At 48.9% G+C, this 24,314-nt stretch overlaps 1 protein-coding gene and 1 pseudogene across 1 annotated transcript in view; both read right to left on the bottom strand.

Moving 5' to 3' along the window:
- NALF2 (NALCN channel auxiliary factor 2) overlaps window positions 1-16,538 on the bottom strand; it is a 28,867-nt gene extending 12,329 nt beyond the window's left edge. The window contains exon 1 of the mRNA XM_053917433.1: window positions 14,723-16,538. Within this exon, the coding sequence (XP_053773408.1) occupies window positions 14,723-15,583 (861 nt within the window). The 5' untranslated portion in view covers window positions 15,584-16,538. The remainder of the gene's footprint in view (window positions 1-14,722) is intronic.
- A 4,534-nt stretch (window positions 16,539-21,072) lies between these two features.
- On the bottom strand, window positions 21,073-21,611 carry LOC112300059 (ADP-ribosylation factor 1 pseudogene; annotated as a pseudogene).
- Between the last annotated feature and the right edge of the window lie 2,703 nt (window positions 21,612-24,314).

Genomic DNA, 24,314 nt, shown 5'->3' with positions numbered 1-24,314 from the left:
TGATAGTGAAGAAGATGAATTCAGTTTTGGTTATGTTGACTTTGAAGTAATGTGGGTCAGCGAGGTAGAAATGTTAAGGGGGCATTTTGACACAATGATGTGAGTTCAGAGGGAGGGTCTGGGCAAACTCTTATCAAGGTTTGGGAGTCATCAAGAGTTAAGGGGTTAGCTCTGGCTGGTGTGGCTCAGTGGATTGAGCAGTCCCAGTTGGGGCACATGCCTGGGTTGTGGGCCAGGTCCCCAACTGGGGGCATGCAAGAGGCAACCAATTGATGTATTTCTCACACATTGAAGTTTCTCTCCCTCTCTCCCCCTCCCTCTAAAAATAAATAAAATCTTACAAAAAAAGAGTTAAAGGGTTAATCATCAGGAACACAACAGGACTATACTTTCCCACACTCTTTGAAGTTAGGAATGGGCAACGAAATGTGAATTGAAGTGACATGGATCTCTCCTGGGAGAAGCTTTAAGAGCTGGTATATGATTTGCCACCTTCTCCTCCCTCTGCTGCTGATTGTAGAAGGAAGCAGTGTTGAGTTGAAATGAATCTTTTACTAGCCTAGGTTTCTGGGTGTCTATCATGAGCGCCTGATCCCTGCTGACCTGTTTTGGACATGTATTGTGAGCAAGCAATAACCATTTGTTGTATGTTAAGCCTCTGCTATTTGGGAGCTGTTTGTCACCAGAGCATAAACTAGCTCCCCCTGACTGATAAAGCAATAGTGGGAGCCAAGGAAGTGGGCACAGAGAGAAAAAGGATCAACAGTGGATCCCTGGGAAACACTTAACATTTAAGGGGCAGATGGAGGAAGGGAGTCTGATGAAGATGAAGGAGTGGTTTAAGAGACTGGAAGAGAAACAGAAGAGGGTGGCATTCTGTAAATTAGGGAAGGAGAGACTTTCAAAGAATAGGGAGTGTTCCACAGATAAGGACTCTCACCATGGGGAGAGCAGTTTCAATGGAGCAGTGGGGGAAGAAACCGGACTGTGGCCGATTTAAAAGGGAGTGTGAGGAAAGAAACATGGAGATAGCTATGTGTAGACTACTCTTCCAGGAAGCCAAAGATTCCCAGTTTTTTCAACTATTTCATGGAACATGGTTTCCAGTTTGGTCTTCTCTCCTGGTTGTTCATAGTCAGATGAGAACCTATTTCTGTGGGTCCCTTGCAACTGGACACAGTCACCAGAGAGACTTTATCAACACAGGGTCAAGGAGAAGTATCAACCCTCCTGTCTTAGAAATTCTGTTTCTGTTAATGAAGCCCAAGACCACATTTGCTCTCTGGGGGACAGTACTGTATGCTTCTTAGATTCATTGGAAATGGAGAGGGGAAGGCCTCCCTAGAGTGTGGGAATCAAAGACAACTTAGGTAGAAGTCCCTGCAAGGAGCACAAGCGTTCTGGTGAGATATCTGTATAAATTAAACATTCTTGAGACCGTAGGCTCCCTGAAGACAGAGATTGTACCTTATTTATCTGTGCATTGTCTTCAGGGCTTCACATGGAGCTGGATATAATGAAGAGGTGTTTGTGCCACACACATACGTGTGTGGCATAAAATCCCACTGCCCCTCCCAGGCATGCCTATCTGCCTGGTGTTGCTAGTCCTTCCTGCCCCTGCCTTACCTCTTTCCCCAAATGCAGTGCCTTGCTAAGTACTTGAAAACCAAGCCTCCAGCATCTAGCCGACATTGGAACAAGGTGAAGAGCTCCAGAGAATGGTGGAAGTAATGGGTCGTTTAATGTGTTTGCTGGATTTTTATAGCTCTGATGGAGAAATTGGGGATGCATTAGCAAACAGTCATAGAAAACAAACAGAAAAGCAAGTATTAACTCCAGGAAAACAAGTTGACCAAGGAAGAAAATGTAATCACAGTACTCAACATGACTCAGCTGTGAACAAACAGTAGTCATAATCTTAATAATGTAAACATGGACTACTGTTAAAACCCTAATTTGTGATATGTCCACATTGGATGTCTGAGGGGAGGTATGTGTGCACACATGGCACTGCTTGTAGTAAGACAGCTAAATCCTTCAATAAAATAAAAAGTCAATAGATATTTAAAGCAGAAAAAATTAAAAAACAGCAGTATTGACATGCCATTTAGAGATGTGGAGGTAAATATCAGAAGATACAGCTAAGATATTTGCAAGTATTTAACTCTCAAGAGTGAGGCTCAGGGGTTGGAGCAAAGGGCTTTTGCTTTAATCATAAGCATTGAGATCTATATTACATAAAAGACAAGTACTAGCTACAGCATATATGTCACATATATTAGCACATGCATATGCTAACAAGGATATAAGACATACACGTGTATATATATATGTGTATGTGTGTACACACATACACATATACACACAGATATTTAAAACAGAAAAGTCAAGAAATAGCAGTATTGGCATACCATTAGAAATGTGGAGATAGCCCTGGCCAGGTGGCTCAGTTGGTGGGAGTGTCATCCCATGCACAAAAAGGTTGGGGGTTTGATGCCAGTCAGGGCACATACCTAGGTTTCAGGTTCAACCCCTGGGTGGGGCCCATATGGGAGGCAACGAATCGATGTTTCTCTCTCTCTCCTCCCTTCCTCTCTCTCTCTCTCAAATCAATAAACATATTTTAAAATAAAGAAATGTAGAATAAATATCAAAAGAAATAGCTAACTCTAAAGAGTACGTATATTTATACATATCTTTTAAAATTAGGGAAGTATACTACTCTGATAAAATAAAATAAAAACATAAACTGATTTACAGCCATGAACCTCAAAAACAATAAAGCAAAATCGCTAAGACTTGAGCAGACCAACCTCACCAGACTCAGCTCCAAAGTCCTAAAGTGCCAAAGCCCTGCACCGCCGGGTCCTGGATCACTACTCAATTACCACTGTCCTGGCCACTGGCATGGGTCAGGTCAGCTTAACACACCAAGAGAATGAATGAGTGGTTCCACAGACAAAGAGAGGAATTAATATGATAGGAGGTGACCTTTGGGGGCTTTTGTGCCCAATGGTTGTGCAGGCCACCACCGGAATGGTGCCAGTGTGACAGTGACAACTATCACTTCCTTTGAGCTGCACATGTGTGTGTGGCATAAAATCCCACTGCCCCTCCCAGCATGCCCATCTGCCTGGTGTTGCTAGTCCTGAGCCAAATTCCTGGAAGCAATCTCTAGTCTTCTGCAGAGATCATTCTGAAACCAGCTTCCTGCCCCTGCCTTACCTCTTTCCCCAAATGCAGTGCCTTGCTAGACAGATGAGAGGCTGGGGAAAACAGAGACCTGATAAAAGAACCTGTCAGCTGTGCTTGGTCGCTGGGGGTTAGATAAATCAAGGTGTTGGCCCACCTCAGCATGTAAGTCTTGTCAGTTGCTTTCTGGCTCCTGAACTCTGACCCCCACATCAGACACTTCACCTCCTGCTCCCAAATTACCTTTCTTTTTTCCAAGGCACTCCACCCCAGTGTGGTCAATCTCAATTGGGTATTAAGCTGTCATTTGGATTAAACAATCTAATTAAGGTGAGAATAATAGGTGCCATTTATTAAGTGTGTACTATATGCTAGACTTCGTTCAAAGCGACTGACATTTATTAACTCATTGAATCCTTACAACCACCCCCTGAGGTGGAGACATATTTACAGGTGAGGACAGGAAGGACAAGAGAGTTTAAATAAACTTGCCAAAGGCCACACAACTGATAATAATAATGATGGCTATCATTTCTTGAACACTGTGATTTCAGACACTGTGACCTTAAGAGATTAGCATGTTGTATGTCATTTAAGCCTCCTAAGGACCCTATTTCTTAGATTCAAACACAAAGAAAGGGAGGTTTCAAGAGAGATGAAAGAATATATTCCAGGTCTCAACCACTATTTTATGGAGAAGGCAGGTTTCAAACTGAAATTGGAAGCCAGGTTTACCCGGACTTCAGTGCCCAAACTCTTAGGGGCCATTCATTGGTCCTTGGATGGTTCCTCCAATTTCACTATCACCATGGAAATAATGAACTTGTTACTCCAACAAATCTTTGTGATGGAATTTCAGGTCAAGTTGGGGAGAAATTTCTAGGACTGGATGGGAGGGTACTTTTCTAAAATCAGTGTATGCAGCCCATTTGCTGTATGAGTAAGGTTTTCTTTGTAAGGGTGTGTGTGTGGGGGGGAGAACATTTGGGTACTAGAGGCTACAGAGGATCATTTCTCCCATCAAAGCACTCCCTTCCTTCCATTCTCCAAACACACACACACACACACACACACACACACACACACACACACACGCACACACGGGAGATAGAGGTGTTGAAAAGAGGTAACTGCTGTTTTGTTTCTTTCAAACCCACCAGCTTCCTACTCAGAGCCCCAGGCTCACTATTTCTGCTATAATCTTTGGCAACTGGTGAAGGGAGAGCAGCTGTCTCCTTGGGGAAAGGTTTTCTTGCCTGCAGACATGAGTTCTCCTATCCCAACAATTAGGGGCTTTTGGAACTGCCTTTTTCTGGAAGACTCCAATGCCAGAGTCTGTTCGTTCAGAAAGATCTCGGGGCAGGTGCACACTCTACCTAATAGCTCCTTCTGCTCAGCTTGCCCCATAGATGTTCTTCATCGCAAATCCTTTGCTCCAGTTAAGATGGAGAGTTAGCCAGAGCTGGGCTCAGATTCTGGGCCTGCCACTAACTGGCTGTGTGGTCTTGGACAAATCACCTATAAAGAGGCAGCAAATCAGCCACTAATTTGCTGTGTGACTGTGAGCAAAGTACTTTCCTTCTCTGGGCCTCAATTTGGATCCTAATTGATGGTCCCTAGGGTGGCAGCATGTATGGGAAGAAGACAGTGTCAAACATTTTAAAACTCAAACAGTTCTGCAGGCAAATCTCAGATCTGCTCTTACCAGTTACGAAACCTCAAACAAGTTACTTAAACTCCCTGATCTATGCTTTCCTCATCCGCCAAAATGGAGATAACAAGAGCACTTACCTATCCTTACCTTTCTGTAAGTGATGTCAGTAAAGCAACTAGCATAAGGCTTTGTCTATAGTATAATTACACTGACACAGATTGGGCAGTACTGCCATTGCCTTCTGGCAGTCAAATCTCCGGATTTGACCTGGATTCAAATCCCAGCTCCAAGTCTTAGTAGCGGAATGACCTTGAGCTAGTTACTTAACCTCTCTGAGCCTGTCTTCTATGTCAGGTGGTGATAAATACATATGCACTTCACAAGGCAGACGTAAGAATTATGTGAGACAAAGTATATAAGAAGTGGCTGGCATAGTTCCTTTTCCCCATTTCCTCTTTCATCTCTAAGATTCAAACAACAAATGAAAATAAACTGCCACAAATGTGATCAGAAAAGGTTAAAACCATTAACACATATTATAGAATACATACAAATCAATAAGAAAAACATAAGACACAAACAGACAATTCACAAAACACCCTATATAAATGGACTATAAACAAGAAAAATGAATGTCTGACCTAAGGAATGTGAATTAAAAACCAATGCTATACCATTTTCAACTCCAAATTAGTAAAGCTTCAAAAATATGATAATACTGAAAAAGAGTGGTAAATTAGTCCCACATTTCTGGCAAGCGTATAAACTAGAATAATTCTTCTGGAAAGAAATTTGTTAAGAAAGAAATCTGCATGCCAAAAGTCTTAAAAAGGTTAATGCTCTGATCCTGTAAGACTAGTCTCAAATTTCATACTGCAGAATTCATGTTTACACTCCTATTTGTATGCAAAACCAAGGGAAGAAAAACATGTGCAGATGTTTCTGTAGCTCTGAGAAAGGGGCTCTACAAATGGTTAACATTAGTGACCTTGTGGCAGTGGGACTGGGAAGGTTACTAATGTTTCCTTTACAAGTGTCTGTATTGTTAGATTTGGTACAATGAGTATGAATTATTTTGTGATTTAAGAAACTCACACAAGTAGAGAAATAAGAAAAAATAATTGAGATAGTATTTATTTAAAAGAAAGGAAACATGGGTCTGACAAAGATTTATGAACAAAGATTCATCACAGCATTATTTATAATAGTACAAATTGGCAGTAAAATATCTAACAACAGAGGACTATATTGCACTATATATAAATTGCACTATACTCATGTGATGAAATATTGCCCACTCATTAAGAATGATGTTTACAAATATTTAATTACATGGAAATATACTCGGTATAACTTTTAATAAAATGTTAAAAAGAGCAGGGCAAAAAAAATAGGGGTTTTCAACTATGTAAAACTATATAGTCACACCTATTAGGATGGCTATCGTAAAAAATGAAAAATAACAAGTGCTGCTGAGGATGTGGACACATTGGAACCCTTGTGCATTGCTGGTAAGAATGTACTGCTGTAATGATGTAGCCACTGTAGGAAACAGTATGGCAGGTTCTCAAAGACTTAAACATGGAATTACCATGTGATCCAGCAAGTCCACACCTAGATATATACCTTGAAGAATGTGAAAGCAGGAATTCAAACAAATACTTGTATACCAATGTTCATAACAACATTATTCACAAGAGACAAAAGTCGAAAGAAATGAAAACATATGTCCACATAAAAAACTTGTTCATGAATGTTTAGCTTATTCATAATTGCCCAGAAGTGGAAACAACCCAAGTGTCCATAGAGATGAATGGACAAGCAAAATGTGGTATATCCGGATAATGTAATGTTATTCAACCATAAAAAGGAATGAAGTCCTGATCAAATATTGATCCACGCTATAGCACGGATTCACCTTGAAAACATTATGTTAAGTGAAAGAAGCCAGACACGAAAGGACAAATAGTGTGTGATTCCACTTATATGAGGTACCTAGAATAGTCAACTTTATAGAGATGGAAAGTAGCATAGAGGTTACCAGTGGCTGGTGGGAGGGAGGGGAGTTACTGCTTAATGGGTATAGAGTTTCTGTTTAGGAGAATAAAAATGGTTTAGACACGGATAATAGCGATGGTTGCACAACCTTGTAAATGTACTTAATGCCACTGGATTTGCACACTTAGAAGTGGATAAAATGGTAAATTTTATATGTATATTTTACCACAATAAAAAGCTAAAAAGATTATATATCTATTTCTATATCTATCTATCTATCTATCCATCCATCCATCCATCCATCCATCTATCCATCTACCACAAAAAGCCGTATCAGGAGGAAATACACTGTAACATTAAGAGTGTTTCTGAGAACTTCTTCCTGTTATACTTTTATGTTGCAAAATTTCTCAAAGACCCTTTTTATTGTAATTGGAAAAAAAGGTATTTTTAAAAGATTCTGAGTCTGTAATAATTCTGAAGGATTAAGATGTTTGGAAGCTTTAGTTGAGTTCAATACTAAGCAGATAGGCTCACCTTTCACCATCAGCCAGGTAGCCATACTACTTACTGAAAATCAAACAAAAAGACAGGAAATGCTACCCCCACCACTACCAAGTGTTTCTCTCTAGGCAAAACTTGGTGAATTGGCACTTCCTTCTACCCCCAAGAGAAGCCTCACCATCCCAGGCCAGAGCTCACCTAAAGCCCCCTGGCATGGGAACTACTGTCTTTTGCCATGTATAATGCGCACCCACATCTTTCTGCTCATTATACATGGGATTATTGTGCCCATCATAATGCCCATGTATAATGCGCATCTTTATTTTTCCCTCAAAAATTTGGGCAAAAAAGTGCTCATCATACACGGCAAAATATGGCAAAGCCCAGGCTAGGCCTAAGCAGGCTCTGGGGTTACAAGGTGTCACTGTTTCCCCTTTCAGCTCTTCCAGCAGGTGCTGGACCTGCTTGGGCTTGGGCCTGCACTAGGCCTGCCTAGGGAACCTTCTCTCCTGCCCCAGCTGATCCTTCCAGCAGATGGAAGCTGAGACTATAACAGATACCTTCTCTCCAGGCAAGAGGAGCCTGGCTCCTCCCATCTCATTTGCAGAGCCTTCAGAAAAAAGGAGGGAGTACATATCTCCCTTCCTCATGCCTTCTACCATCACTGTCCCAAGAGGATACTGGTGATTGGCACTGGGTCTCAAGGACATGAGACTAGGGTATTGAACAAAGAGGATGTTGGTAGGTCTCCACTCTGGATCTGAGATGCTCCAGGGGGCCCCTACAAGATACCAATGGCTCTGCTGGACTTCACCTGCCACCAGTCCAGCTTCCCACACCAGTCTCTCAGCAGCCAGCTGGGCATGGATTGCCTCGGGCAGCTGGAGGAGATTATTAACATTTTTATACATGCATGCACTAGGGAAAGAACAGACATTCCTGAGTTTATATTATAGTCCTCCCACATTTAGCTATGTGGTCTGGGTAGGGCACTTTTCCTCATTGAGCCTCGTTTTCTCACTTTTAAAATGGGGATGACGATAGTACCTGCCTGCTAGGATGATTGTCAAAATAAAACGAGCTCATGGACACATACAAAGACCCTGGCACCTCCCAAACATTCCAAAGCTCACCATTTCCTTTTCCCCTTTCCCTTTCTTAGCCCTTTCGTCTTTAGTGCCAGCCTGCCCAGCCTTCTGGCCCCGGGACTTGTGGTTTAGATTCCAGCTCCTCTCTCCAGAATCCATTCGAGTGGGTGCTTTGACTCTGTATTAAATTCTTCCCTTTCTAGGGCCAGCTGCAGCTCACCTGGTGCCCTTGCTCTCTCTTCTAAGCACCTGCCTGGCTCCAGGTGTCAAAATTTAGGCTTTTCTGAAACTCCTCTTATGCTCATAGAAAAAAGTCTAGTCCAGCGTCTCTGCTCTGCATGACCACAGGAACACAATATGCGCGTCTCCCAGAGATCTCCCAGGTCAGCAGCATCGGAGCATGGTGCTTCTGAAAGCCTGTATTTGTCTAGACCCCTCACAGGCTGCCCCTCACTGTATAGCAAACACCTGCAGCTGGAATCCGCATGTGCCTCAGGCATGAGCTAAGGACAGGCAGGTCTGATGCCCAGTGTGCATGGGCGCACAGCAGGTAAACAGCCTCAGATGGTGGGAACACAAAGGAAGTGCCCCAAGGGAGAAGTTGTTCTAGCACAGACTCCCACCCTTGAGTCTGCTGTGCTGTCCTCCACAGCCAACCGCATACCCGGAAAGGTTGCGGATGCGCTTTCCCTGAGGTCCTGATGCCTGGGGAGGAGACTGACATGTACCTACATGGCTCAGAAGCACTCTCTCATGCTTGTGATGTGTTTGGAGACCCTTGAACCTCCTTTAATCTCAGCCCCACCCACTGTTTTTTCCCTTTCCTCATCCCCTACACCTCTACTGTGTTCAGCAGACTCTTCCAGCCAGTCCATGAGATTGGGTGGGAGACTGCTAGGCTCCCTTCCTCCATTTAATTCCCCTTACCCCTCACCTTCAGGAGATACCAGTGTATACCTCTTGGAGGTTCCCGTTGCTATGGTGACTATAGTAGTCAGTAACCAGCCACGATGAAGGTTGTGTCTGTGTGAGTTTGTGTGTTTAAGTGTGTGCACAGGTGCACGTGCACATGTCTACCCTGAGCGCAGAGGAGAGAAGTGAGGGAGGAGAAAAAGAGCAGAGAGGGAAGGGGAGGGATAAAGGGGACAGGAAAAGAGGGGATCAGAGGAGGCATGGGGAAAAGGGAGGTGAAGTGTGAGTGGGGTGGGAGGGGTAGGAGGGGTATGAGGGGTGAGGAGGGGTGAGGAGGCGGTGGAGGTGTCAAGGGCAAGAGGTGCAGTGCCAGGAGAGTTGGGGGTAAGGACTGGGGATAAAGGTTGGGAGGGGTGTGAGGAAGAGGAGAGATGAAAGGAGTGGAGAGGGATGGGATATGGGATGGGTCAATTGTTAGGAGAGGAGCAGGGCAGGGAGCGAGGGGGAGGGGAGGAGAGGGTAGGATGGGGTGGAGGTAGCTATTGGGAGGAGTGGAGGTTGGAGTGGAGGTGCAGACTGTGGTTTGGAAAGGGAGTCTAGGGTGGTCTTTGAATAGAAAACTGGGTAGACTGTGTGGTCATTGGTATGTGGATGGAGGGTGTTGAGTATGGGTGACAATTTGGGAGGAATATGAGGGGTAATAGTGGGGATGGGTCAGGGGTCTGGAGAGGTGGGGGCCATATAAGGACACTTCTCTGGCCCACGTTTAACCCACTATATCCTCGTCCGAGCTGGAAACGTGGCCTCTTTTCTGTCCCTGCCCCTTCTAGGAAACTCCATGCTCAAATTCCTGGGCAGTGAGCTTCTGTGGCCCCTCCCCAGAGAAGGCTTTGCCCTGATTCCCAGGAGGCGGCTTCTTGATTGCCACTCCCTTCCTCCACCCCAGAATAGGGACCAGAGCACCTTCTCTGCCTGCGCCAACCCTGGGTCAGGGAGGCTGACTGTGGGCCTGCGAGCTTGGATGACAACAGGGACCACTGGCCAACTTGGGGCTCCTGCCTTTTGCCCAATGTCCTGAGCTCCTTGTTCTCAGCCCCAGCATTAGCCCAGGAGTCCTATTTGGCAGGAAAGCTGTGGCAGGTGGGAGGAGAGAGGAAGGCAGTGAGGCAGAAACAGCTGCCAGCCAGCGTGGAGGAAGAGCAGGGCCCCACTGGGTATGGGCAGAAGGCGAGGCGCTGGCTCTGGCAGCCCCCCCCCCCCCCGCCCCCGGCCCTTGTGTGGGTGTTAGGCCTCCTTCCCCAGCCCTTCCCGTTCAGTGCTGCTGTTTGGGGAGCAGGCTCTGCTCAGGGGCCTAAACTCTGGGCTGAAACAGACCTGAGGTCACCTGGTCCAACTCTGCCCATCTGGAATTAGAGTTTTCTCCACAGCATTTCCTCTGGGGGTCTGCCTGAATCAGGCCAGACAGTTCCCGGGAACAGGAGCTGCCCTCCTCCTAAGGCAGTCTGGTCCCTCTTTGGAAGAAAACAAAAACCCAACTGTTAACTGAATAACTCTGCTGGGCCAGAACTAGGTACTTTGCAGACTTCTTATTAATAATGACCTCACAGGGCTGAGGTTAATTTTACAGATGAGAAAAGTGAGGCTTTGAGGAAGAAAAAGTCCGTAGCTCAAGGTCACATAGATAATAAATGAAAGAGCTGGGCTTGAACCCAGGACTTTGTAACTACAAAGTCCCCTGTGGCTAAGCAGGACATGCCTCTTCTTTTGCACCATGACAATTCCTTCGAGGTCGGAAAGCAGAGACCAAAGCCTCTTCTCCAGGTGAAGAACCTGGGTACCAGCCTCCTCCTGACCTGCTTGGTGTGAGACCCAGAACCAAACACACGGGCTTTCATGTGGGTTTGGGCCAGTTCAGAATAGGGCAGAACTATCACATCCTTCCTTGGCACTAGCCTTTACTGTTGTGGCCCAATGGCTGGTAAGAGAGCTGAGACCTGCCCTTCTCTTGGGCTTCTAGCTCCTCTTGGATCGGAGCTATGAGAGAAGAGGCCAGGGATCTGTTCCCATCTCCACCACTCCCCTCAATTGCAATGCCCTGAGTTAGAAGGGGGAAGGGCAGAGGCAAGGGAAGAGGCAATCTGAACCAGGGAGGTGCATGGTGGGGCTGTGAGGATGGAGAGCTGTGGGGAATCAGGTGGTTGTCCAGTAATCCTAGGCAGGGCCAGGAGAGCCAAGAGGAGGGGGTGGAAAGTGTTTTGGGGTGTGTGCACAGGGAGATTACAGGGGGTGGAGGGTGGCCCCGGGGTTGGAAGAGGCCAGGGTGGGGACTGGCATAGCCTAAGTTAACAGCACCGTGCTGTGCGAGAGGAAGTCAGTCGCACATTAAGCAAATGTTGCAACTGGTACTAAATTGGGAGGTGTTGCAGGCGGCAGTGAGGACAGGTATGCTTCGTGGGGCCCTGTGTGGCCCAAAACAGGGGCAGACATCGCGAAAGGAGAGAACAGGGTTTCTGGGGCTGCCCAGGAAGGATCTGACTGAGACACTCAGGACAGGGTCCGAAGGATGGGGGTCACCTGGCCCTGAAGCCAGTCCAGGCTTGGTTTCCAGAAGTAGAGGAAGCCCCCTCATCCTGGCTTGGGGCTGTGGGGTCTCCATGCAGGAAAAGCTTTGAGGATGCTCATCCACCTCCAGGGGATCCCATTTGGGGTTGGAGCTGGACAGGCAGGCTCAGAGTCTGGGGGCAGGACCAGGGATTGGCAGAGAAGGCCTGGGATGTAAGTGGGGTGATGAGGTGAAGAGAGGGGGCTGCTGGAAAGAGGAGGGCAGGGATGTCTTTTCCCTTAGTGCCCATAGTACAGCTGCAATCGAGAGCCCTTTAGGTCTAGGCCTCCCTTGAGGGACAGAGCATTGGAGAGGGGTGGGAAAGACAGGAGGAAAGCTATGGAGCTGGCACTGCCTGTCTCCTGGCACAGCAGGCAGCAAGAGAGCAGGCGGAGTTCACCTGAGAGGGAGAGAGAGAGAGGGAGAGCAACAGAGACAGGGAGACAAAGGAGAGGAGGGAGGGCCCTGGCCACTGGGAACTTGATGGGAGGCCCTGGCAAAAAACATGGACTTAGTACCAGAACTTGTGGGTTGGAGGCCTGGGACTCCTGCTCATTAGCTGAGTGATCTTAGGGTGAACTGCTTGATCCCCTTGCACCTCAGTTTCCTCATCTGTAAAATGGAAATAATGATGCCAGTATGACCAATCTCCTTGGGCAGATGTGATCTCATAATATATGGGAGAGAGGTTAAAACCCGAGCCATGCCACCAATGTCAGGTGTTATTATTTCAAAATACTGTCAGCTACCTCTTCCCATTTGAATCTCTCACATGAAAGACTCAGGATATGGGCAGAGCAAGGATTATTATTCCTGTTCTAGTGTCAACCAAGTGAAAGCTTAGAGAAGTGAAGTGATGTGCCCAAGGTCACACTGTTAACAAGTGGCAGAGGCTGATAAAGCCTAAATCCTGGAGATAAGTGGTCTTTCTCCTACACCAAACTGCTTGGTAAAAATCATCAACACAAGTGATTATTATTTAGTGAGGGATCAAACACAGCTTGAAGCCAACTATAACACAGGGAAAAAAACCCCATGGGAAAGTCGTGGCGTGGTCTCTCATTCATTCTGGTGATTATTGAAGAAAAGGAAAGTTGGGGCCGCGGGGTTGAATTGAGGGCCATAAAAAGACCCACATTCTTTATTCCTTCTGCTAGTGGACCATGTCTACCTGTTCCTACTGAATGTGTGGATCTGTGGCTGACACCAAGGATGTGTGTCTATCTATATGACAAAATGTGTCCTTCATGCGACAGGACTTCTGCCTTTGTGTCTCTAACACTGTGGGAATATGTACATGTGTAATAGGGTGTCTGTCTGCTTCTATGGCACTGCTTGGTGTAACAACCCCTTTGTATTTCTGTGTGACTTTGCTCGGGGTAGTGGTGGTGGTGTATGGCAGTGTGTCTGTGTGTGTATCTGTCTGTACACCTTTAAGAAATGGAATATCTCATTTGGTAGTGTGAGTGAGGCAGTGAGTCAGCTGAGGCTGAGAGAGGCGGGAGGGAGACAGCTAGGTTACGAGAACAGGAAAAAGGAGAAGGAGAAAGTGAAGTCAGGAGCAAGGAGCTACCCCTTTCCTCCCCAACCCCCCCGCCTAAATCCCTAAGGAGCCCACCAAGAACATGGAATCCTACAGAAGTCCACAGGAGCTGTGTTGGACAGAAAGGGGCACTTTCTGCCCCTACCCAAAGCCTTGGTGGGAGACAAGCTAGACCAGGGGACAATTGTCTCCCTCTCCAGCTCTCAGCCCCCAGACTTGAGGATGGGTGAGGCTACCACCCCACCCTGTCTCCTTGTCACTTGACCCTTTGACCTTGCTCTTCTCTTTCCTCCCAAAGCCAGGCCACCTGGCCAGGCTGAGCCAACAGGGCAGTAGCACTGCATCCCAAATGTTTACAGCCCCTATACACTTACTGTCCAGAGCGACCCTGTTGAGGGTCAAGAAGTTTCTCAACTCAGCCCTGCCCTAGGCAGGCCCGTTCTGCAGCAGCCTCATCTCTCTTCTGGATTCCTGTTTCCAGCAGCCAGAAAGCCAGCTGTCCTCCCACTGCCACGCCTGGGCACTGGGAAGGCACTGGGAGTTCGGTAATGCACCAGCCCTCAGTGGCCCTCCCACAAGTCGCTGTGGTCTGTTCCCAGCTCCTTCTTTTGTCACGGGAAGAGGAGCTGGCAAGCCGCTTCTCCTTGGGAGAAGACAGGCAGGCACCCCTGGGCTCCACCTGCCTGGGCTCTGACTGGGGCCATCTCAGGTCATATAAGGTCAACACCGTGGTGTTCCCCACCTGCAGGGTGCCCCTCCTCCAGCCCATTCATTCGCAGGGACCAAGGGGTGAGGGCTAGGTTGCCGATATTCTTCCTTCCGCCTTTGGCCTTCCCCCTGCACCAGCCAGTTCCAAGACTTTCCGTTCCAGCCCGGGAAAGGAAGAGGGCACCGCTGGCTGAAGATGGAGGCTGGAGAGCCAGATCCCTCTTTTCACCCCTTTGCCAGCCCGGGACCCGTGACCCCTCCCCTGCTCAGGCGGGGCACCAGGAGGCCCCTGTCAGACCATGCCCAACCCGGGAATTAATGGAAGTTGGCCAGGCAGTGACCTGACCTGAATCCCTGAGGCCCCTTCTCTGGGACGGGTCCCAAAGTAGCACGCGTAGTGCAGCACCGCGAACGGTGGGGATGATAGGAGGAGGTGTGGTGACCAGAGAGGGAGACCTCCTTTTTTCCCCCGGTCCCACTGCCACCGCTCCCGCCGCGTGGCTGCGGACGCCAGAACCTACCTTACAGCCTTTCGTGCAGGACCGGATTGAATACTCTTCCGCCTGTAAGTATTTATGCAGCACGAGGTCGAACTCGTCATATTTTTCCTGAGCATGTCGGTCGAGCCGCTGGTACGCCTCGATACAGTTGCTACACACCTCCCAGGCCCCGGAGCCCGGGCTGGCCACCACGGCCAGCAGGTCCCCCAGCAGGGTATCGAGGCTGCAGTCCAGGCTGTCGGGGCGGTCCATGCCCAGCAGCAAGTCCCAGACCGTGTAGGTGTCGCAAAAGGAGAGAGTGAAGTTCCGAAAGTGGCCTTTGAGCAAGTTTTTTTTGGCGGAGGAGAACTCAGCCGGGGCACGGGAAGGAGAATCAGGGGGCCGCAGAGGGGGTGCTGGGGTAGTCGGTTCGAAAAGTCTCTGCAAAGATTGCAATTTGGTGCAAGCTGCGTCCAGCCCCGTGGGCTCTGGGACGCCGCCGCAGTCCGACCCGGGACCGGCGGCGGGGGCGGCTTTGGTCAGGTTGCTGTATCGGGGACCGCAGGTGCCCGGGGACGCACTGGCATCGCCGGGCGGCGGCGGCGGCAGTGGCAGCACCGCACGAGGAGGCACCGGCTGCCGCTCACGGTCGGTCCCCCAGGGCGGCCGCATGGCGCTGCTCAGCTCCCTGGCCCGGGGCCGGGCCCCCGCGCACAGCCACAGATGGTCAGCGAGCAGCACGGTGAAGAAGAGCAGGGACGCCAGGGACAGTCGCCATCGCTGCGCCCGCTCGGAGTCGGCGCAAGGTTTGTCGCTCGGCCTGGGAGCCCAGCAGCAGCAGCAGCAGCAGATAGTCAGCGCGGCGGCGTCTTTCCCGGGCCACATCCAAGCGCCCCTGAACATATTTCAGGGGGGTCCGGGCTGGCGGGAGCAGGCAGGCGCGAGGCCGGACGGCCGTCTCGGGCGGGCGAGCGGGCTGCGCGCCGCTCCGCGCTCCTCGGCGCCGTCCAGGCTCTACCTCGGGGGCTGCATGGTGAGGCAGGCCGGACGGCCCGGGACCCCACTCAGGCCGGAGTCGTGGGGCGCTCTCGTGCTGTCCTTGCGCCCCTCCCACGTTCCCTCGCTTGCAGTCCGGGCGCGGCCGCCCGGCCCGCTAGGCGCTGCCCGGCGTCCCGGCGGGGGGCGGTGCGGGGCACTGGGGCGGTGGCGGCTGCGGCGGCAGCGCCGCGCTCCTCATAGTGTCGGGCCCCTCAGCTGCCCTCTGCTCCGCGACACTCCACTCGGCGCCAGCGGCCGCCTTCCTCGCACTCCGTTCCGACCGTCTCGGCTCGGCGCAGCTCTGCGCCCCTCAGCGCCGCCGTGCGGGCCCGGCTGCCGCGCTCCGCTCCGCTCGCTCGCCCCGCGCCGCTCCCGCCCGTCCACCCGCTGCCCGCTCCGTGCCGCTCCCTGCCTCACTCGCGCCCTCCTAGGCCCGCCGGCCGGCCCGCTGCCCGGTCCTTCGGGCTTCCCTCGCGCTCTAGCTGTTTGCCGGGGCCGGTCCCGGGGCGGCTGCGCTCCGGCTGCTAGCCTGCTGCTCCCGGAGTTCCGGCTCGGGCGGGCCACCTGGCTCCCGGCGGCGCCACGGGCGCCGGACGCGGACGCCGGGCTTTACTTAGTGCGCTTCTCGCTTCCGCCTCTGGTCCGCACCGCTGTGGCGGCCGCCGAGCGGCACGGCCCCGTGGTTCCCGCTGGCCATGCCCCCTCAGTCTGTCGCCATCTTCCGCTGTGCGGAGAACACCTTGAGAGCCCGTGTGCGAGTGTGTTTGGGGGGGAGCGGGGCGGAGAAAGAGGCACGAAGAGGAGGAGGGAGCGGGACTGGGGCCCCGACTGCGCCTGCGCCTCAGGACTCTTTTCCACCCCCCGCCACCCCAGCCCCCGCCGGCCGCAGCCTGTGCTGTTTGGGGATGTTTCCAGTCCACCCCCAACTCCATTCACTTCAGCGCCTCCGTTCGTCCGCCTGCTCCCCGCGTGCACAAGCCACACGCTGAGTCCCAGGCCCTGGCGCTCCCCTTCCCCCGCTAACCCGAGAGCCCGCCTGCTTGCCCGGGGCGGTCGCTCACTCCCTATGAGGGCTAGGGGCTTTCTGAGGGTAATTCTTGGAAGCAGAAGGCATCTCCATAGCGTCTCGCTGCCTCCCTGGGTCGCCTCCCCTGTCCCCGTGACTAGGCGACGCTAGAGCCGGCTGCGGATCGGTCCAGTCCCGTGTCCCTAACTCCGCTTTCGCCCTCACCGTCCTGCCCGAGGCCAAGGCGGCCCCTGGTGCTGAAGGACAGCTCCCAGTTTAGCAGCTGTGCAGGACACAGCTTGGAGAGCGTCCTGGAGTGGGCAAGACAGTAGGCTAAGATGTTTAGTAGTGATGGGGTGTCGTTTCTGCCCTTAGTAAGATTTCCAGCAGCCTCTTCCCCGTCCTAGCTTCCTGGCTCCCCCTATAGGGCTGATGAGAATAGACGAGCAAGAATTAGGGAAGCTGCACCTCCGGGATGGAACCATGTGCTTGGGGCCCTCACACAATCACATGGCACTAGGAACTCAAACGAACAAACGTCCTGCCACGCCACTAACCTTGTTTGAATTCCACCAAATTTCTGAGCGTCCCGGTTGTCTACTTCCTTTACTCACCCCGTTCCACTCCCAGTAACTCCCACATTCTAATTTTTAATCAACCATTACCGTAAGGATTTGTTAATATTAAGAATAATATAAAAAAAACCCTCTCTATTGAATGTATTCTAGGTGTTCAGTTATTGCTCTAGGCACTTTACAAGCATGACTTTATTTAATCTTCACAACAATCTTATGCTGCAGGCACTACTGTTGTCTTTATTTACAAATAAGGAAGCTGAGGTTTAGAGCGGTTAAGATGCCTAAGGTCACACAGCTAGTAACCAACGAAGCCAAGATTTTATTATTTATTTGTTTGTTTGTTTATTTACTTATTTTAAATAGAGGAGAAGGCGGGGAGAAAACGAGTGAGTGAAATATCGAGCTGCACATTGTGCCTCTAGTTCACCCCCAACCACCGACCTGGCCCACAGCCCACGCCTGAAAGAGAATTGAACCAGCAACCTTCCAGTTCCCAAGCAAGCGTTCAATCCACTGAGCCACAGCAGTCAGGGCCCTAGAGCTCTCTTAACACTCCACTAAAGCCCTGGAAAGTGAATGCATGGAAGACACAGTCCTTCCTGCCTTACAGGAAATTATAGTGTACATGAGGAAACAGGGCATATATGTTGGCTAGTGGGAGGATTTATGGACTGGACACTTGAGTTCAGGTAATAAATAGTTCTAGCACTGAATATGTCTTGTGTCCTTGAGAGAGTCCTTTCTCTCTCTGAGTCTTGGTTTCCCCCTGAGTAACATGAGGGTATACCAAGGGCTAAATAAGATAGGTCGGAATCATTGGTACTACTAAGAGGTTGGCCAGGGTGGGCTGGGATGGCAGCAGGGAAGAGTTTCTGGAAGAGGGAGAGTGTGAGCTGGTTCCTAAAGAAGTAGCAGAATTTGGGTGGGTGGTTGGGGAGGGCAGCCCAGGTGAGAGGAATACAAGTGAAAAATTTCAGAGATGAGAAGGAGCCTTGCATAGTGGTGAAGCCACGAGTGTGACAGTTTGGCTGTATAGGTGGTGAGAACTCATGGGAAATGGAGTAGAGGGATATGAGACAAGGAACAAAAATGTCAGGCATTTGGGAGGCCTGTTCATTCATTATGTTCCAAGCACTAGGCTGGGGACTAGGTAGGAGACTCAGGTGGATCATACATGACCTTGCCTCGACATGCTCACAGGTGAATTAGGGAGGCAGACATTTTAAAGGAGGTATTGCAACCTGGTGGAATAAGAATAATTTGAATGGGAGGAAGGAGAGCGCTCCCTCTTATAGATGGGGGCACTGATGACTCTGTCAGCTTCTCTCAGAGATGATTTTGCACAGAGCCATTTGAGCTGCGGGGCATTTGTTCTTTTATTTATTCAGCAAATGTGTATTGAGGATCTGTTATGTTACAGACCCTGTACTAGGCATCCAAGATATAGAAATGAGTAAAATACATGTCTGGTGCTGAAGGAATTTAGCTGAAGTCTTAAGGGATGAGTAAGAATTGGACAGACAGGAGAGAAGGTGGTGTGTGAAGGATGTCCCAGGCAGAGGGAATGTCATGTGTTAAGGCCCAGAAGCAAAGCCAAGAATGGCATGTTCAGAAGACTGCAAAGTAGTTCATTGTGACTAGGTGTGAAATGGGAGCATTTCCAAAAATGAGGCTGAGGATTTGGCACAAACCAAATCACGAAAGGCCCTGGGTGCCATACTAAGTAGTTTGGACTTTATCCCAAGGGTACTAAGAGCCACAGAAGAGGTTGAAAGATTTTCAGCAGATTTATATTTTTAGAAGATTCATTTGGCTACAGGATGGAGGCTGGATTGGAGTGGTGGTTGGGAGGAGACTTGAGGCAGGGAAACTGCTTGGGAGACTGGTTACCGTCCAGGTGAAAGGTGTTAAGGGCTGAACAAAGAATGCAGCATTCCAGTAGGGAGAAGAAATGTGCAAGGGGAGGGAAGTAACAGAGGTAAAACTGAAAGGACCTAGGACAAGCCTAAATGGAAGGAATAAACTAGGAACAGGACCTGAAGAAAGGGTGAAACCAAAAGGTTTGAGTTAGTGGCACTGGCATGATTGCTCCTGCCCATCTAGCAACTGTTTTCTTTCCAGAGCCATTCTTTGTTCAGTCCTTGGAGAGTTCAGTGTTCTGTTTAACAAAGAAGGCTAATTGCTTACAGATACCTAGTTCAGAGCTGATTGGCATGGCTGCAGTGATTGACACTCCCGAGTGCCAATGAAAGAGCTGCCTGCCATGCCTAGGCTATCAGCGCTAAGCACCTCTGAAGCTTTCTGTGAGAAGTCACTCAGGCACGACCCCCTTCCCTATCCCCCAGCACGCACAGGGAGAAAAGTGTCTCACAAAGGTCCGTTTGTCCCAGGAGCACAACATAACTAACTTACCCACACAGTACCCACTGCGCACAAAAGAGAAGAGGTGCACACCAGTGTTCAGAAGAAGCTCTTGTACTCTTGCTGTAGATGACACTAGAAATTGAGATGGGGGGAGGGAAGACATTGCCATCTAATCAAGCCCCTGGAACAAAATATCCCTTTGGGAAGGGGGTTGTTCCTCCCCAGAACTGGTGCGTCCCCACCAGCCTCCTTCCCAGCCCTTTCTCTCCACCTATTTGCAGATCCGCAGAGGCCAAAGACAGAGGATAAAGGTGTGTTACTTCTGAGGGCTCCCAGGGTGCCCAGGAAGAGTGATAGGGTGCTCTCAAGCTGGGGAGGGCACAGACCTCTTGGAGTAGAGGCATGAGGGGAAGGTTTTCCGTGGTGAAATTCTGACATTTAGGAAGAAGAAAAAGCGGGAGCCGTTTAAAGAGATCAACGTGGTTACATACTTGTTAACTTTCTGTTAAGCTCAGATCTTAAAAGGTCATGGGCAAAAGATGGAAGCAAGAAGTTAAGGGTGAATCTAAGAACTTGTGAGAACAGTGTCAGGATGGCTAATGCACAGCTTCAGCTGAAGCTGCTCGGACTCTGCCTGGATCCCACCTTCTGATTCCCTCCTCCCTGCATAGTTGGGGCAATTTCCCTTCACCTGCAGACTACTACACCTGTCCTAAGACAGGAAGGTTTGAAATAGCCCCTCCCTACATGCTGGAACTCAGCATCAAGTAGTTCTTTTGCACTGAGTTTGGGTTAAAACCCAACCATCACAATGGATCTAAACACAGATCCAAAGCCCAGAGGTAAGAGTGTTGGGCTGATCTGACAGCAACTCCTAGAGGCCCTGGGTGCCTAACATCCGGGGAACTCTCTGTACTAAAGATCTGAGGAGATCTCTCAGTACCAAATTGTGGGTTGATTCTCATTTTACAATGAAAAAAAAACTAAGTAATATTGAATAGGAGTACCAGAAATTGCCTCATTGGAAACAAGAACTACAGGGTCCAGCACAAATAATGCCCCCTTTACATTACAAAATCATAAGCATGGAATTCTGAGACATAACAATATCACACTCAAGCACACCATAGGACATTTTAGGTGAAATGTTCAAATTAAAACTATAAACTATTACACCCATATTATTACCCTACCAACAACACTCAAGCAGGTGTTACTTCTGCTGGGCCCTGTATTTACATTAAATAAAAACCCAGTTGCAGTATGGTGAAGCACACTGGGAACAGCCATGGGGACAGGTTCTGGCACTCACACCACAGGGGCATGGCTGCTACATGAGAGGAAAGAGAGGGCGAAGGAGAGAGTGAGGGGGAAGAGAGGAGCGCAGCTCACTTTGGGTTCCAGAGCTAGTTGGACAGCCAGTCCAGTCCCTTATAGAGCCTTTCCCCACTGGTGACACAGGTGACCTGAATGTACCAGTTCCTGTGGCACAGTAGTGCAGGCCCAGCTTGTCTGTGATCTCTGTTGAGTTCTTGGCATTGGGGAGGTCCTGCTTGTTTGTGAACAGGAGTCGGAGGACAGCATCCCCGAGCTTGTCCTCTGCCAGCATCCACATGAGCTCCCCTCAAGCCTTGTTCATACACTCTCAGTCATTGCTGTCAACCATAAAGATGAGACCTTGTGTGTTCTGGAAGTAGAGGCACCACAGAGGCCAGATCTTGTCCTGGCCACCCATGTGCCACACAGTGAAGCTGATGTTCTTATACTCCTGAGTCTCCATGTTGAAACCTATGGTGCAGATGGTGGTTACAATCTCACCCAGCTTCAGTTTGTACAGGATGGTGGTCTTCCCTGCAGCATCCAGGCCCACTGTGAGAACATGAGAATGTGCATTTCTTTTTTGCTACAAAAGGCTCTTGAAGAGGCTCACAAAGATATTCCCCATGCTGTAGACAGGAGGGAGAGAAATTGGCTGGAGAAACCCTCGGGGATGGCATGGTGGCTCTGGTGTTGCTGCTACACCCAGCCAGGCATTGGCTTTGCTCCCCCAACTTTTATCTCTTAATGTCTAAATCCCTGTAGTCATCTTTACCCTCCAATTGGACCCCCAATTTTCCTATGTTGTAACCCTATTTCAGTTATATATATATTTTTGGCCACAAATAATAGACAACTCTAAAATAGTGACTTAAATAAAAGTTTATTTGTCTTTTGTAGCAAAAATTTCCTGGGATGGTCCAGACCTGATAAGGCCATTCAACAATGCCATGAGACCCTGGCTTTTCATCTCCACCATGCTTAGGACAGGCTTTTATCTATTTGCTTTTTGTCTCATGGTCGCAAGACAGCTGCTGCTGCTCCAGACCTCATGTCTGTATTATAGATAAGAAGGGAAAACAGCTACAGACAGGGCAAGAAGGCTAAGGACAAAGGACCTTCCAGAGAGGCTTTGCTTTTTTATTCATAATGGAACACTCTCCCCATTGCCATTCACTTACACCCCTCTGATGAGAATTGTGTCATGTGGATACTCCCAGATGCAAAGGAAGCTGGGAAATCTAGTGCTTTTAGCTGGGCACAGCTAAAAGCAACAGCTCTGAACAAAGGTGGGATTCTGTAAGGAAGGAAGAAGAGGGAAATCCTTATTGGGCAAGCAACTGGTAGCATCTGCCATGAATTCCAACCATGAACTGCTTGACTAGACCACCTTTCCTTTATTACTAAACCCCTCAGATACTGTGCTTTGACTGCCGTACTGACTTTTTTCTAGCAACTGGATGGTTTGTTCTTGTAGCACAGGATAGAGAGACCTGCCTGGTTTAACAATAGCACATGTGAAAAAGACCTTGATTTGATTGGAAAGTCAGTACAGGCCAACAGAGTAATGATGCTGCCAAAAGAGGTAATTAGATTTTAGGCTGCATTAATAGGAGTATAGAACCAGAACAAGAGAAAAGATGGGGTTGTCCTTCTCTACACTTGTTGCATCCCACCCAGAGAGCACTGTGCTCCATCCTGGACAGCCCATGTAAACAGGGATACAATGACAGAGTGCACAGTGTCCAGACGTGAGTCACTAGGTTGGTACACAGGCAGCCACATCATACCAGGAACAGTTGAAGGACCTGGGTTGATTTCATCTAGATGTGAGTAGACCCAGGGAAGAGCCCCTACAGGGGAAGGATCAGAAGCAGTTATTTAAGTTAGAGTTCAGAGCTCAGGAGATTTCCAGTGGTTAAGTGGAAGGATGGTGAATTAATAACACTAAAAACAAGCACTAATATAGTTGTTAGTATGTACCAGGTACTGTTCTAAGCATTTATATACATTAAGTCACTTAATCTTCCATGACAACAATTCTGGAAGGTAGGAACTGTTATTGTTTCCATTTTCCAGATGAAGAAAGTAAGGGACAGACAGGTTAAGTTACTTGTGTAGGGTTACAAAGTTAGCAGGTGGCTGAGGCAGAATTTGAACACAAGAATTCATGCTTACCTTACACCCACTCAGAAGAGGTTAGTGATTCTGAATTGCCTGGATTTATAGCAGATAGCATTTGCAGCTTGCTTGATTGTTTGGCTGTGGTGGGTGAGTTGGCACAGACAGGGCAGAGAGATAGAGGACCTCATTTTAAGACCTACAACCTAGGGGATTCATCTTAGATATCTATTTCAATACCTTTGCAGTCAAAACCAAGAGAAGTGAATGTCCATAGTGGAGTCTGTCTTGGGCTCTCCCTCTCACTTCCAATTTCTAGTATGAGGAATCCAGCCTCATTCCTGGGTAACTGACACAGTGACCTCACTCTAGATTTCATCCCACTCTAGGTTGCAAAGATACAGCGGTGACCCCTCTGGGGCTACCATTACTCTAGAGCTTGTAGTATGCAGAGTCTACATTTCTGGGAGCTGGCACAAACCCAGGCTGACAGAGCAGTTTTTGGACCACAAGGCTCAGAGTCTGATAACTTCTGAAAGATAGTAGGACCAAATTCACCCTGCCCCATATCTCCCAAAGTCATTATTCCACCCCACAATTGGAAGCCTCACGTCTACCTTCACATTGATTCTCATACTGCCCTGCTTTTTTCTTGACCCAATCAATCCCTCCAGTTTAAAAAAAATATTTTATTTATTTATTTTTAGAGAGAAGGGAAGGGAGAAAGAGAGGAAGAGAAAAATCAATCGGTTGCCTCTCATGCACGTGTACACACCGATTAGTTGCCTCTCATACATGCCCCAACTGTGACTGAACCCTCAACCCAGGCATGTGCCCTGACCTGGAATCAGATGTTGGACCTTTCTCTTTGTGGGACAGTGTCCAGCCAACTGAGCCACACTGGTCAGGGCGCCCTCTGCTGCCTTCTTATGTGAGGATACTCATCTTTTCTAGTACCATAGATTCAGCAGGTAGGGTAGGTGTTTTCTTTGCTCCTCGTTACTTTCAGACCATTTGCTTTTTCCCTCTTGCAAAAACTACAGCTCTTTTGAGGCTCACATCATTTTGATACAATACTCACCCATTCACAGAGTTGTCAAGTACAGACCTCCTAGTCATATCCTCTGTAGTGGGTTGAATTGTTTCTCCCAAAAATATATGTTGAAGTCCCAACCCCAGTACCTTTGAAGGTGACCTTATTTAAAAATAG

The sequence above is a fragment of the Desmodus rotundus genome, chromosome X (genome assembly GCF_022682495.2).
Source record: "Desmodus rotundus isolate HL8 chromosome X, HLdesRot8A.1, whole genome shotgun sequence".
NCBI classification, from domain to species: domain Eukaryota; kingdom Metazoa; phylum Chordata; class Mammalia; order Chiroptera; family Phyllostomidae; genus Desmodus; species Desmodus rotundus.
Note: the sequence above shows the minus strand (reverse complement) of the source record. Positions and strands in the feature narration are given on the sequence as shown.